The following is a 16,315-nucleotide window of genomic DNA, read 5'->3' as shown; positions in this document are numbered from 1 at the left end:
GGTATAGTCACAGTTTAATTACCATTTTTTTTTTATCCTGGATACCCATAGGTTTAGTATAAATAACACACAACCAACACATATACAAATGATTATTCTGATTCGAAGGTGACTTAACTATTTTGTCGAATCTTGGCTGGGGTTTTGCGCCTTCCCCACCAATATCTCAACCATACCACCCCTCTCACGGCATAGTGGTTTCCATGGGATATTTTATTCCATGTAAAGTCAAGTCACAGTTATCAACTGTTTTTCTTTACTCTGATACCAATTAGGTTTAGCAATAAGAGAAAAAGACCACACAAACTTATTCAAATGTATTATCCATTGTTGTCTACAGTGACTTTCCTAGTAAGAATCATGTCTGCTGAGGATTATTGCACCTCACCATCAGGAATACTGCCTCTAATAACTACTTCATACACTCAAAAGGCTTCTTCATAGGAAACATTTACAAAAAAAAGTTAACAACGTACTCACCTTTTAGATGCCAAGCAACTCAGGAAAGGAGTGAGGGTCTGCCTTTTTAATGAGGGCCACTAAAATCATTCTCAGCACATGTACAGAGAGTGGTTAGTTTGTGCTAAGGTGTAGGAAAAACAGGACCATCTGGGTTGTTTGCATGACATCTAGGCAAACCTTAAGTGCTTAACCAGGCATAATATTTCATATGAAATACTGAGTTCCTTCATCTGGAGAGGGATGTTCTCTTTAAAAAGTCCTCATTTCTTGGCCAGGAATGATAGGCCAAGACAGACAACTATGTGTATGAATTGTGAAATGTCCTTGTCAAAGACAGCCCGGTATGCTAATCCGAGCTCCTGATGCAAACACAGTCAAGAAGATTGCCTTTTGCAGACTTTGAATTGTAGTTGTATTGGGGCTATAAACTGAGTGGATGATAGGTGTCTAAGTACCTTATTCAGGGACCACATAATGGGAAACTTAACAGGAGGTGACTTTTGCAGTGTAAGAGACTGGAGAAAGTTTAACAATTCCTATAATGTTAGAATCAATTCCAAAACCATAAGGCAAGGGTTTCTGCCAATGCTGTCTTGTATGCCACGATTGTTGAAACTGCAAGGTGCTTGACCTCAAAAGATAAAATATGTAAAACTGTTTTAACAGATAAGCAAACCACATTTTTCATACAGACTGGTATGTTGGATGTATGTATGAAGTCTGTAGTTTTTGCACTAGGTACCTAACAATGTTAGGCAAATAATCTTCACTGTAGACTAAATTTAAAATTCCATGTGAAGGTCACGGCTCAGAGAGGAGGATGCATATATGACTTCCCCACCTGTCCTGGGATAGAACAATGGACAATATTGGAGCCAAGTATTTCTCTGCCTGTTGTTGAAGAAATAAGACACCAATGGGACTGCTTGACTCATTCAGGGGGGCTACTAGGCAAGTGGCTCCGTTGAAAGCTAGAAGATTATTCAAAGCTTTCAAAATCTAGGACCACTGAAGGAAAAGGTATATTGTCCTCCTCTGTTCCAGTCTTGTCGGAATGCATCTCTTGCTGTTGCCTGCATGTCCAGGTTCAGAGACATACATTGGTAGGTGATGGTTTGCGCATGTGGCAATCAGTCCACTTCTGAATTATGGAAGCATGGTAACAATTACTGACTAGAGAGGAGCTCAAACATAAGCCTAACCTCTTGACTAAGACATTGCAGCCATATTGTCTAGGACCAACAAAAATGTGGGTCCCTTTTGGAAGTTTAAATTTTTGGAAAAATGGAAAGACAGCCAATACCCTCAGGGTAAGGAGTGACCATCTTCTCTCTAACTGGGATCCTCTCATGCCTCCCCAACCTGTTGAGGAACATCCATATGTATCAATCACTCATACAAAACAGTAAAGTTGCGTCGCCCTTTTGCCATAGATCCCTTCCAGGTCCATGGACAGATATCTCCCATTTTTTCTGATGATGGCGATCTCAAAGCCTTTTTCCTGGATTACGTATAATCTATCACTGATCCAAACTGTAATAGGCCGCAGACTTCGTTCCAGCTGCTGTCTGGAAAGCTGGGCTGTGTAAGGAATCTTCTCAGATCCTTCCTTATTCTGGTTTGAGTGCTGTTGGGAAGAGACACATACACACAAAGAGTTGCCCAACAAAAGTCCTAGTCCAAGAAAAGTCTGCTGGTGTAAGGTGGGATTTGTTCCTTTGAGGACTCACAGCACCTGCCAAAAATAGGTGTTTCCAACGTCAAACCTGTTTTTGTTTGTTTTCCTGAAAACAACCATAAATGGAAATAAAGTAGGCCAGGTAATTCCATATAACTTTTCTGAGTGAAGGCATAGCTGCATTTAATGACATGTGTCTCAGAAATGTCCTAATAATGTGACCTGTGATAATATAGTAGTTCTGACCTATCTATGTCCTTGCAGATCATCGTCCATCCAGCTTACAACAGTAACACTATGGACAACGACATGGCATTGATCAAACTTGCAACTCCAATTACTTTCCCAGCTGACAACAGGATTGCTCCTGTGTGTCTCCCAAGTGCAAGCAATTTATACGAAAATGTGAATGCTATAGTTACTGGATGGGGAACAACTTCCTCAGGTATGTTTCTACAAATATCCTCTCAACTATCTCATCTTATGAATACTATACTGTGTACTTCCAAACTCCTCTGCTAGTCTCTGCAATTTCTCTCCACTATCCCAAATAAACTAATGTACATCCTGTTTACTGAGTTCGTTTGTCATTAGAAACCTTGTTTTCCATGGTACCTAGTATTGCTGTCTTTACTGATAAACATTGTACATTTTCATGTTCTTAATTCGACACAGTGCAAAGAAATTGTGAACAAATCTTTTTCTTTCATCATCCTAAGTGCATATTCTCTTCCACACAGTTAACACTGGATTATATGATTTTTATTATTACATGTTATTAAAGATGAAATTGAGAACCATTATCTCATGTAAATCATGGAATATTACGAAAAGAAATACATGTAAGATCCATAAATCTTGACGAGAACTACTGTCCTCATTGTTTAACGATTTAGCGTCAGGAATTTAATTGGATCTTTAACGGTATACCAAGAGGAGTGCCTTGATAACCTAAGACATGACTGATGTAAGGAATCAATGTTTCATGAATCCTTTCTGGTATCTTTTTGCTTTGGAATATTTTTCTTTTTTTATTTTATCCTCAAGTGCAATGGTAATTTATAGCTTCACAACACTGCAGGTGGTACCCAACCTAATGAACTACAAGAGGTGACGGTGCCAACATTGACTAACACCCAGTGCCGACTATTATATGGAACGAGCATCACATCAAACATGATTTGTGCTGGACCGATTGCTGGAGGAGAAAAGTTCCTGTCAGGTAGGAATGTTGTCAACAATAAGCTTTACATTTTAAAATTAATGCAGATTCAGTATGTAAACGTTTTCAGTTTCAAATTAATAGGAACTGCTTATAGACTTGTACAGATGAAGGTTTTGCAGCAATCCATGAAAAGTCCCAGCCACAAAAACACAATTTTCCATATTCCATACCTCCTTGTGACATTCATGATGCCAAACATTACTTTCCATTCTCAGGGTGACTCAGGTGGACCGCTAGTGACTACAGGCAACACAGCTCAAACATTCTATGTCCTGATTGGAGTGGTCTCCTGGGGTAATGGTTGCGCCCTTCCAAATTACCCTGGGGTCTATTCCCGAGTGCCCAGTAAGTAAATCATACAAAAAGTTTGCTTGATTGGTTTACATCACACTGCCATCACGTCAATCTGAATTATTGTTGAGAAGTCATGGTGCTACTTTCAAAACTAATCCTCTTAAAATTAAGGCAAAGGATACTGTCACAGTCACAATAATGATCATAGGGATGTTTTGTAAATCTTGTGCTAAAGTGATTTTTCATTGTTTACTTTTCAGACTATCTCCCTTGGATAAATTCAAACATAGCAGGTTCTGTAACTTGTCCAAGTCCACCATGAGAACTGTTAATGCATTGGGTGGACCACTGAAGAACTACAGAGCATGACTGGACATGAAAGATTAATATCATTGATCATGGAATTATTGATGTGTGCTTTAGACTTTGCTCTGAAATGAGAAATAAGAAATCTGGTTTGAATATTTACTTCTCAAATTATTGTTCTAACTATGGTAAATTAAATACAGCACTTAAGCATTCAGATAAATGTTTTCATTTATTTTCCTTCCTTCTATATCAAAACTCACTTCATTTCAGCTTGGTTATTAACCTTGAATGGCTAATATTGAGTGAAGTTTCAACTCAAAGATATACATCCTTAGTAAAAGTGTTGTACTTGTACACACACAGTACTGTATCATGAAAAGTTAACATAATTATTTTTAGCGCATACACAGTAGTGTATCGTGAAAAGTTAACGTAATTATTTTCAGTCCAGTAACATAACTGTTAACTTTAGTTTTGTTTACCTTTTGCCACTAAATGAGCTCATCACAACAACTGTACTAATAGATATTAAAAATAACATGTTCATCTATAAAATAAAAAGGTCTGATGATCAATTAAGAATATTTTACTCATATGTGAAAAAGATGAATAAAAGAAGAGTAGAAATAGGCCCTCTAAGAAATGAAGGGCGATTAGCGAATGAAAAAAAGGAAATATCAAACATATTAGCAGAAAGATATAAGAGAGAATTTACACCTAAAATTGATAATGAAGATAATGATACAGAATAAGAGGTGAAAATAGTGAAAATTTATCAGACATAGATATTAATGAAGCCAATATTGTGCAGGCTATTAATGAAATTAAAAATGGATTAGCAGCCGGACCAGATGGCATCCCTGCCATTTTGTTAAAGAAAGTAGTTCATCCTATTGCAAAGCCCCTTGCAATATTATTAATTAAAACAAAGTGTAGATATAGGCAAGAATAATGATGAACATAAACTAGCATATATTACCCTTACTTTCAACTAGAGGCAAGTAATTATAGGCCTGTGAGTCTAACATCACATATTATGAAAGTGTATCAAAGGGTAATGAAGAAAAATATAATGAAACATTTAATGAAAAATAATTTGTTTAATACAGGACAACATGGTTTTCTACCCAGAAAAAGTACACAAATCCAACTGTTAGTCCACCGTGAGAACATATGCAAAAATATAATAAACGTAATAGATACAGATGTGGTTTATCTAGACTTTGCAAAAGCTTTTGAGAAGGTAGACCATAATGTATTACCAAAGAAAATTAGAAAACATAATATTGTGGACAAAGTAGGAAGATGAATAAAAAAAATTTTGCAAAACAGAAAACGGATAGTGATTGCAAACGATGAGAAGTCAGATGAAGCTAAGGTAATATCCAGTGTGCCACAAGGTACAGTGTTAGCTGCATTGCTCTTTGTTATTATGATTGCAGACATAGACAGTAATGTTAAAGAATCGGTAGAGAGTAGTTTCGCCAATGACACAAGAATAAGTTGAGAAATTACTTGTGCTGAAGTTAGGAACTCGCTACAAAGAGACCTAAACAAAATATTTGAATGGGCAGAGTAAATAGGACGGTATACAACTCTGATAAATTTGAATCAATAAATCATGGAGATAAAGGAATGCTTTATGCATTTAGAGGACCTAATAACGAGACAATCACAAATATGGAAGCAGTTAAAGACCTTGGTGTGATTTTGAATAGGAACATGTTATGCAATGATCATATAGCAACACTACTGACAAAATGCAAAGCAAAAATGGGAATGTTGTTACGGCACTTCAAAACAACAAAAGACGAACACATGATTATGCTTTATAAAACGTATGTACGTAGTCCACTTGAATATTGCAATATAATATGGTACCCACACTATCCAAAGAATATTGCACAAATAGAGAGTGTACAAAGGTCCTTTACAGCTAGAATAGAAGTTAAGGACCTTGACTACTGGGAAAGACTACAATCCTTAAAATTATATAGCCTTGAAAGAAGAAGAGAACACTACATGATAATACAGGCATGGAAACAGAACGAATTACCGAAAACATCATGGAACTAAAAGTAACAGGTCGTCCCTTTTACCTCATCATTTACTTTAGCCAGTGTTGAAATACATCCTCCTTTTACAGTGTGCAGATAACACCTCGAACGTATCGATGACCTGCTCCAGTTTTAGACTGTCGAGCTGCACTTATTCGTACATGACAATCACTGGACAAGGACTCAGCAAAAGGTAAGATACAAGAATTTATAGCTGTCGTAGGTGGTAGAGGAAACTGTAAATTATACTGATAAATCTTTAATTTACACACTGTGGAAATTGTACGGTAGGATTTTGTTGAAAGCACTAAGTTTTCACAAAACTTAAGTCTGTTGGAGCATGAAAACAGGAGAAAGGCTGGTTTTGTGTGAAAGATGGTTAGAAAGAAGGGTGGTTTATCTCTAGTGATGTTTAATTTTATTATGGACACTTGTTTGGTTTCAGTTCTCCACCACTTCAAGGTGCCGAGGCACTGAATTAGAAAAAAAAAGACAATAGCTTTATATCCAAAGTTATTGGATAAGAAAATGGGCTGTGAATAATCTGAAATGGCTCATGTTTACAAATAGCACAGTCTGAATTGGAGGTAGTTATGATAAAAGGCAGAGAGTAATGAAAGGATTTGCGAGAAAGTTTGGAGTGATTATGAGCAGGAGCAAGGGTAGGTACATTTGAATAGAAATGTGGAAGATAGAGCAATTAACGTTAATATGGACAGTACCAGAATGTAAGCAGCTCATTCTACAGGTGTTCTGGAGTAAATGTAACAGATCATGGTAGGATAAAGCTAAGAAAGTACCAAGGAAGATTTGGAAGAGAGCTCTATATGCTAAGATTTAGGTGTATGAAGGGATTGTTGAACCAACAATCTTTTATGGAAGCATAGTTGGAGACTTTGAATGCAAAATGGTAGGAATCACTTGCCGAGTTTGTGTGATATAATGAAGTGTTCTGCATAGGAGGTTCAATCCCATTCCACCGTTGAAGGGTGAAAGTATGGCAGGGATGTGAGCACTCTCTTGCTTTTTTTTAGGTGAACTGTCTTCTGTTAGAAGACGTGATTATCTTACACAAAGAGATCTTCCTCTTCTGCCCAAATTCTGAGGACGTTTCAAACCATGAGCTCTTCTTATTCCATCGTAGGTATTGCGGAACAAAGTCCACTTTCACCGAAGTAAGCGGAAATGACCAGATGGCAGTGCGCTTCTTTTCGAGAACACGTACTAACCTTGGCTTCTCCTGCACAGTTAGTTGCTCAGGTAAAGACGATGTTGACATTTTTTTTTATAATCCTCCTTTCCATCGAGACAACAAAGGGTCGTCTTATCTCTTCAGTTTGCCTGCAATATATGCTATTTTCCTACGTTTCCCAGATTTTTTTTTATTAATTACTGTTAGCAGAAGTATTATTTTAGCCCAGTATCATATCACTCCTATCCAAATATTCTCCTCTTTTGGAATATTTCAACAATTCCTTACCTCCATAGTTAGGACGACTCATTCCTCTGATGAGAGGCTACGACAATATTGATTTCTCATTATATGTATTTCTCTCCACAGGAACAGCACCAAATACAACTACAACTACAACTGCAAATACAACAATGACTGTGCAATGCCGTAAGTATACATTTTCAGCAGCATAATATTCTTTTATCTCTTGTTGGTACTTCAGAACCACGGGATAGTTGTCTTCCGAGTGCAGCTGGATGCTGGGCAGTTTGTCAGTTTTCTTCTTCTGTCAAAATGAACTGCATCTCCTGATGCATTTAAGTCCCTTTTTGTCTTCTTCTTCTGCTGAGGAGTACAACTAACTTCTCAGCAAGGAAACTTACCCTCAAGAGAAATAGTGAAGAGAGAAAACCGAAATCATTAAGAAAAGAATTGACATATAGGTTATTTTAAATATATCTATCATTCTCTCTCTCTCTCACTTTTATTACTCGTGGGTCCAGTAAAATATAGAGGCTCTTATTTCCTATTACAGCCAGAAGTCTAGTCCCTGCAACTTGGTCTTTGCCCCCAAGTTCATTCCACTAAAGATCCCATGCATTCTGAAACATCATTTGTATGGAGTACCATAATAGCTTTTGCAAAGCAAAATATAATTACTTAACCTTGCTCCTTTCTCTTCTTAGGCTTATTGTAAAAGGGTTAGAACTGCTTACTAGAGCGAACTCTTCACTCACTCTGTATGCTGGACTACTGTCCCTCATTCTTCAACCCCGTAAGGGGTAGTGCCATCAATGCGCTTTACACAGCACACAGTAGACATTATTTTTTGTTCTTTGCAGCGTCCCTTCAGTCTGTAGCTGCAACTCCTTTCACTCCTCTTACTGTACCTTCATTCATAATCTTTCTTCCATCTTACCTTCCACCCCTCTCCTAACATTTGTTTCATAGTGCAACTGCTTTGAGGTTTTCCTCCTGTTCCACCTTTCAGACCTATTACTTTCAATTTTCCTTTAAGCGCTGAATGACCTCGTAGGTCCCAGTTCTTGGCCTTCGGCCTAAAATGTATGTTCTGTCTGTTTCATTCTTCAAATAACTGCCCTGAACTGCATGTGTAGATGGTGCCACCAATGCCCTGATCATGGGCATTTTATTGCAACACACACACACCCAAGAAAGATCTTCTGGGACCGGAAGTTGCCTTGGGCTCTGTGCTATCCTTGTTGTTGTTTAAGATTCAGCCAGCCTTGTGCTGGCACGGGCTCTTGCTCCTGGAGCAGCCAGTATCTAGTGGGACTGCCTCCTTCAGTGGCAAAATGAATCAGAACAGCTGAAGAGTGAGGCCACTGTAGCTTCTACAGGGCAGATTTTCATTCTTGGACTGACTATTGCTTTGGTTTCATGCCTGTGATATCTACTGATGCTGAAATGATCTTCACTGATGATATTGCTATGCATGAATATCAAATTGACTACTCCACATTAGCTGAGGCAAAAGAATAAAACATGTAAATTACATAGTTCTGAATCAAAGTAGATAGAAGGTACCCAGTCTAACGACGTTACAGTTCGATATGACTAGCTACCCATATACATGACCAAACCAGTAGAATGCTTCAGTTACTGACTCACTGTAATTGATGTAGGATGTGGCAGACGAAATCCTGTGACTAGGATAGTTGGAGGAGTGCCCACAACAATGCATGAATATCCTTGGCAAGTTGCGCTGACATCAACTACGGGAACCAGGCCATTCTGCGGTGGATCTATCATCTCAGACCAGTATATCCTGACAGCAGCTCATTGTGTCTCTGGGTAAGAATTAAGTCTACCTTTCTTTGGCAATGTTTTTTCCATCTGAATCACGCAGCAGTCTTCATCCATTCTGCAGTATAAACATTTCACAAAGACGTGTTGGTACATTTCATAAAGACGTGTTGGTAACTCACTGCATATGCTAGTATATCATGACAGATTGAAAACAAGTCTTCAACATGTTGACAATGCTTTCTCATAACTCACTGAATATATATCACAGATAGGTTGATAACAAGTCAACGACCGTCAGTGGAGAACGAATCTTTGGCAAATGCTGGATAACCGTATGGTTAGGACGTAAATAAATGATTATGATGTTGCACTGGAGTGAAGACGTACCTTTAACCTATTCCAGTGTTTAAGTAGCTTATGATAGCATTTTAGATTTCAACCAATCCTTGGTTTACATCTTAACTCAAGTAACATACTTTTATAGTAATCTCCTCATTAAAGAAAGCTGAACCTTATGCCAAAATGATTTCTGTATTTCGTTGAAATAGTCCTATCCACATTTCAGATCACAGCCATCAAGTGTCATTGTCGTCATTGGAGAGCATATCTGGGACACAACAACGGAAACAAACGTAACACAGAGGAGAGCAGCATCACAAGTACGTCGCCACATCTCCGGTTATTAGCGTGAAACAACTGACAATCAGAAATTCTCTTGGAAAGAAATTTTAAGTTGATACTTTCTCATACCAGCCCTTCTAACTCCTTGCAGATCATGGTGCATTCAGGTTACAATAGAAATACTCAGGACAATGACATCGCACTGATCAAACTCACAAGTCCAATTACTTTCCCAGCTGACAACAAGATCGCTCCTGTGTGTCTTCCACCCGCTGGCAATTTATACGATAGCGTAACTGCTACTGTTACAGGCTGGGGAACTACTACTTCAGGTTTGTGTGTCTCAAATAAGAGTCTACATGTCACTGATACCTGCAAAGAACAGTCAGGTTCTTTGCTGATCTAGACTAATCAGTCCGAACATTTTGAAATTTTACTTTGAAACTGTGGCAAATCTAAGTCCTTAATCATATACAGTGCATTTTATATCATTAACATGTAAGAATACATTAAATGAGTGTACGTTTTACTGGTAGGGACAGGTATGGGATGCCCTTTACTAACCAAGAAGGAACAAAAGTGAGAAAAAGAAAGCAGTGAGGCTTGTTTCTTATAAGGTGGTAAAGTAAATGAGTCAGGAAAACACAAGTGGCGACCAAAGATTTCTCATTTCCAGAGAGTAAAAGTAGTAAGAGGTGGTATGAAGAGTGTTACAGAGCTAAATTTGGAGCTCAGTTAAACATAGACCAAAGGAGTATCTGTAGAACCTAGACAGAGAAACCACACTATGAAGCCAAGAAAAAACCTTGGAAACTGGGTGAGAAAAGATGTAAAGCATAATGCTAAAAGCAGACAATTCGTCTTGGAACAAGATTGCCCTCAGCTTGTATTTTATTCTCTTAGCTCAGGAGGTCACCCTACCCCTGAGGGGTGAGGTCACTTTGTTCTTGGCCTGCCACCTCGGTGGCTGCGAGTTCAATTCTCATGCATTCCATTGAGGGGTCAGAGATGCATATCTCTGGTAATAGAAGTTCACTCTCAACGTGGTTCGGAAGTCACGTAAAGCAGCTGGTCCCGTTGCTGAATAACCATTGGTTCTATGCAACGTAAAAACACCATTCAAACAAACAAAAACCTTACCCCTGAACAGCTCCTTACCATCTGTTTCTGAAAGATGATTTGACAGTTATGCTTGACATGACCATGAAAGTACTTCAGTTCCCCTGCATAAGGTTAGGTTAGGTTAGTCTGAAGCATCTTAATCAACTAAAATTAATTCATTCTTTGTTTTGCTAAGTGATGATCGATTAGGTATCATGGAAAACTGTATCTGTAATGAATGACATATTGAAATGTATTATTAAAAAATATGCATCAATAATGTGAATGAATCTCATCAATGTCATTCCCAGTCATTCAGGAGCCATGAGAGGAAAAGAGCATCACAAAACGGAAGGGAAAAGAGGGCATGGAAAAAGAAACCTTATTAAGGAAATCGACCAGAGATGAGGAAGGAAGTGTTCTCATCTGTGACAATATTAGATGGTTAGATTTACAAATGAGAAATGAGTCTACAGAGAAAAATCGGACATCAGATGGGGGCTGGCTAGTACTGAAACTGTTCGATAACACTTGGCAAGCAGGCGTATCTCACTGCGGAAGCGCTAATCTCATATTAAATCAACAGGAACTGTATTGAAAACCAAGTCCAACAAACTGTAACGCGGTTAACAAAAGATCCTTGGCAAAATGCCATAAATCAATCACAAAAGCACTGGTCACCGGACCACCCATAGGTTGGTATGGACTTGCGTTTTAACGTTTCTTGTGACCGTGTGTGTGCTATAAGCGGTTCACGACGTGTTGTTTTGGACACGCTGTGCAGTGGCAATGTAGACACCCACGGGCACGGGCAAAATACAGATCTCCTGTTCAAGTGAAGGTACGAACAGCCTTTTTTTTATCAGTTATTGGGTAAGTTTAGGTAAATTGCCTGTGACAACTTTTGCCTTCAGTATCTTTTTTAACCAGTTGTTAATTAAAACTTTGTAATATTGCAGGTGGTAGCCAGACCTGTTTTAACCTTGTTATGAGGTGGAATGTGCCAACCGAATGACCAACTCCGGCAATGCCAAACAGTATTATGGGAAGTTCCATACACAAGCTAACATGATCTGGCTGGACTGGTCTGCTGGAGGAGGAAAAGATTCTTGTCAGGTATGCAAGTTTACGATAGCTAAGCCTACACTGTGCAAAATTAACTTGCACAAAACTTTTGTTAAAAAAGGAATTTCCTGTAGGACTTGCACAAAGCTTGTGGTTAAAGGGACTTCTTTAAAGCTTGACCAGAAACTCGTGATGGAGGTTACTTTGATTTCATACTTAAACACAGCTTCGTCCTTGTAAAGGAACTACTTTAAGGCTTGCCCAAACTTGTTGTTTACTTTTCCTGTTCTTCAGGGTGAACTCAGGAGGACCACTTAGTGGGACAGTATGGCAATGCGGATCCAGGACGGTACACGGTTCCTGATAGGAGTCGTCTCCTGGGGAAATGGCTGTGGCCCTTCCAAATTACCCTGGGGATTGTACACACCCGAGTTGGCAGTAAGTAAATCAAGTGATGCAAATTGTGTTGATGGAATAGGAGTCTGGCTGGCATCACGGTAATTAAAACAACCTGTCAGGGAGGAGGTTTTGAACGAATGACAAACTGTTTTCACGATTAGGCTTAAAACGGATAAAGTTGCTAATCTTTAATGGTGATTTTAAATCAAGATAGTCAATATTGAAGAGGCTTCGCGACCTCGGTACCTGAAGTATTTAGATGAATCTTTAACTTTCATTTTATCATGATGTCGAGTCTACACTAATAATAAAAATGTATGGTTAATTTTCTGCTGTAACAGGAGTGGTTTTGACAGTAAGGTGAATGAGTTATCAAAAACAAAAACCTTGAAATCCAAGAACAAATTAGTTGCTTAAGCACTGGTTTCGTACTACAGGGTAACTTAGGGAATGTCATGACGAATTAGTCAATGTGTAATTCTGTTATTCATTTTTCAGATTATCGGAGCTGGATTTCTACGAATACGGCAGATTCTGTATACTGCCCCAGCCCATGAAGAGTATCGACTCATCAAGTGGAGCAAAGCTGACCTCATTGGAATTTCTCTTTTAATTGGATATTTACAATTTATTGATCAGAAATGACTTATTTGCATCTAGAATTTGATCTGAAGTAGATGATTGAAATAAAATATATTAAATAGCTGCTGGTCTTTCGACATAGAAATGAAGTATATTAAATATTTGGTCTTTCGGCAGCTTGTCTCCCGTTGTTTTTTCCCATCCCTTCCAATGATACCTACACCTGCAAGTTTATTTCACTTTAAATACCTTGCAAGACGTAGTACTCTCAACCTCGAAGCACTTATTGGCTTAATGCATTTATACTTATATAAACAATATTTTTGTAGTTTTATTTTTATTTCAATGAGGCCACGCAAGCAAGAACTACTATTTTGTAATAGTTAGTCATACATATTTAAAAGTAGCCATTTTCTATGAAGTACAAACACTCGTTTTCTTTGAATTGTAAATGATAAACTAAACTAGTGGAAAATAAAGTTACCGTAAATATATATAAAAAGTGGAAAAGTTACATAAAAGATGAAAAAATTTACGACAGTACATTTGGTTCGATACTTCTCTTTAGAGCCAGAACCAACTCACTACACTTAAATATAACAAAGACACCAGAATGGGGACATGTTGTCCTTTTTGTGTTAATACTGAAGATGAAATTTTTCATTTTCTTTTATATTGTTTAGCTTTACAGCAGTAAGATTCGCATAAGATCAATTTGGCCCATTCACAGCAAACCTTATGAAGAGAATCAAAACTATATTGTTGGAAAATTCCTATTTAGAGAAGAGCATAACAAAGCAAGACAAGAGACCTTAAATAAGATGTGAAAAAAAGAGAAAACAGAATTAAAGAGCTTAACAATTAAAAATAACTTACGATGAAGAGGCGCCGTTGACTTTTTAGCAAATAAAGTTTTACCTTTCTATAACTCAAGCTCCCCTGTTAACTCGATTAAAACAAAATCATTAATACAACAGAACTGAATTTTTTAACAGAAACAAAATACAAAACTAATCTAGAATAAAGACTGACTAAATATAACAGAAATTACAATAGTTTTGCCTCAAACTGACTGAATATTCAAAAGACAACAATATTCGTATTCTTATTCTTTTTCTTCCATTGCGTTTTTTGTGTCCATCCTCTTAATTGCTTGGTTCAGTGAGTCTGGTAAAGGTCTAGAGTGGACTTCGGCCATTTGTTCACCCTGTTTCGTTAAATATTCGGCCATTTACTCACACTGTTTCGGTTAAATAAGTCCTAAGGTGGGGCTCGTGAAGGTCACACAGAGGCACAGTTAAAAATTTTAACTTAACAAAAAAAATAAAAAAATTTTAAAATTTGGACCTATAGTTTCATATTGGTTTGTTATGTTTAGCGGGTGCTTGCACTGGCTTTTTACCTTCTTCTTTGTGATAGAGAGCGAGATCGAATGTTGGTTGCACTTCTACTCCATATTTAGATTACATAACATGTCATTACTCTTTTTGGCAACACAAACACACATTAATTGGAACTTTACCAAAACTTATATGTGTAGTATCAATATTTTGCAAACTTTCTACAGAGCAACTCTGCAAAACAAATTGAAGTAAATTGCAATATTAGGTACTATTGCAGATAATCAGAACTATTGCAATGATTAAATTATATTTCACATTGCCCATCAAAATATTCAAAATAGCCAAGCAGTACATATATAATCAATTTCCAACAGCAATGCATAAGCTTGGATGGTTTTCTACCTTTCCATAATTTTTATGAATGAAGTATGGGACAATATGTAAACAATGGTCCCGGTGAAAATAACTATAGGATTGCCAATAAGAATTCCGAGTTTACACTCGTTCTTAAGCAGCCAATCATAAAAGGGCAGCATATATTTCCCGCCTAAAACTTTGATGGGGTTGTTTGGAAACAATGGTCCGGGTCCGAAAAGGTTAGCTATTAATTTCCCGCCAAAAATGGACTATTAAAATGAGGGAGGATCCCCATTACTTATGTGTTGCTAATTGGAAAAAAATGGAATTCGTTTACTTTTTTAAAATCTAGTGCAGACCTTTTGAGTTTTTTTTATATATATAACTAAGCTAAATTTCTTTTTATATAATATATATCTATATACATATATATATATATATATATATATATATATATATATATATATATATTATCTATATTATATTATATATATTATATATATATATATATATATATATATATATACATATTAATAAGTCATATCACATTACCGTGATTCATATACATACATTGAGCTACAAATGTCCTTTAATATCTAATTCACTCTACCTCGGAATTAATATATTTTATTTTATTTTTATTTCAAAGTTGGTTCCATAGGAGGGTCAGTACTACTGTTAGAGCACCTCATGCAGTGCGGTGTAGGAATTACTTATGGTTCTTCACAGAGTCCCTTCGGCCCATAGCTGAATCCCCATCCTTTCCTTTAACTGTACCTCCGTTCGTATTCTCTTTCTTCCATCTTACTTTCCCCAACACTCCTTTTGATTACGGTGGACAAGCACCCCGCCCCTCCCGTATTTGCATTCTTGGTATTTGCGGACTCACGTATCCGCATATTTCCCTATGGACCATATCTATCTATTATTCGCATGAAATCCACGTATTCACGGTATTTTTCTAGGAGAAATGTCCACAAACTCCTGTCTTTTTATCAACTTCATCATATAAAGCACTTTTTGTGATAAAACTCTTTAAAAAATCAGGCATAAACGTTTACTGGGGTTTTCTTGACTATTAACCAACAAAATAGGCAGTTTTAAGCGTTGTTACTACAGGGGTTTCAACTATTCGCGTTCCAACTATCCGCTACGCATCCCTCACCGATATGGGGGAAGTCTATGTATATCATAGTGCAACTGCTAATGTTTTTTTTTTCCTGTTAAACCTTTAAATTGAACTTTTTTACTCTCAATTTCCCTCTCGGCACTGAATGACCTCATAGGTCCCAGTACTTGGCCCTAGGCATAAGTTTTATATAGCATATCACTCCCAATTGCTCAATTTGTGTGCATGAAGAATGGGATGTTTGAAAACGCAAACAGGAAAGGCAGCTAAAACGACAATATCGACCATCTTTCCTACAGGAAAAAGATAGAAGTTCAATACTGTCTTTGGACAAACGGTCAAAAAGGTACTTACAGGATTGCAACCTCATCCTTTGAGTAAACAAACCCATTCCTCATATGACTGGAGTTGCTTGGTTTTCAATTAAACTAAAAATACATTACAAGGGTGAATTGCAATACTCAGCAGAT

The 16,315-nt window shown here is 37.4% G+C and overlaps 2 protein-coding genes and 2 long non-coding RNA genes across 4 annotated transcripts; all 4 read left to right on the top strand.

Annotated features, from left to right (window-relative positions):
- Positions 1-2,404: 2,404 nt before the first annotated feature.
- On the top strand, positions 2,405-3,364 carry LOC135211322 (trypsin-1-like; the record flags this gene model as incomplete). The annotated part of the gene is given in 2 exon segments (XM_064244639.1): positions 2,405-2,585; positions 3,222-3,364. Coding segments are annotated over 2 exon segments (324 nt in total), but the record flags the coding sequence as incomplete, so codon positions are not given.
- Positions 3,365-3,379: 15 nt separating this feature from the next.
- Positions 3,380-4,188, top strand: LOC135210830 (uncharacterized). Its single transcript, XR_010313578.1, has 2 exons — positions 3,380-3,710; positions 3,920-4,188. It is a non-coding gene; the product is annotated as an uncharacterized LOC135210830 (long non-coding RNA).
- A 1,926-nt stretch (positions 4,189-6,114) lies between these two features.
- Positions 6,115-10,290, top strand: LOC135211624 (venom serine protease 34-like). The gene is made up of 6 exons (XM_064244908.1): positions 6,115-6,218; positions 7,170-7,285; positions 7,587-7,646; positions 9,125-9,293; positions 9,814-9,907; positions 10,021-10,290. Exons 1-6 carry the CDS (start codon positions 6,142-6,144, stop codon positions 10,273-10,275), a joined length of 771 nt encoding a protein of 256 aa, XP_064100978.1. The 5' UTR covers positions 6,115-6,141; the 3' UTR covers positions 10,276-10,290.
- A 2,139-nt stretch (positions 10,291-12,429) lies between these two features.
- LOC135211623 (uncharacterized) lies at positions 12,430-13,188 on the top strand. Its single transcript, XR_010313678.1, has 2 exons — positions 12,430-12,473; positions 12,933-13,188. It is a non-coding gene; the product is annotated as an uncharacterized LOC135211623 (long non-coding RNA).
- The last annotated feature ends 3,127 nt before the right edge of the window (positions 13,189-16,315 follow it).

This window comes from Macrobrachium nipponense, chromosome 4, assembly GCF_015104395.2.
Source record: "Macrobrachium nipponense isolate FS-2020 chromosome 4, ASM1510439v2, whole genome shotgun sequence".
In the NCBI taxonomy this organism is placed as follows: Eukaryota; Metazoa; Arthropoda; class Malacostraca; order Decapoda; family Palaemonidae; genus Macrobrachium; species Macrobrachium nipponense.
The sequence above is the reverse complement of the archived record's forward strand: the minus strand, read 5'-3'. Positions and strand labels throughout refer to the sequence as shown.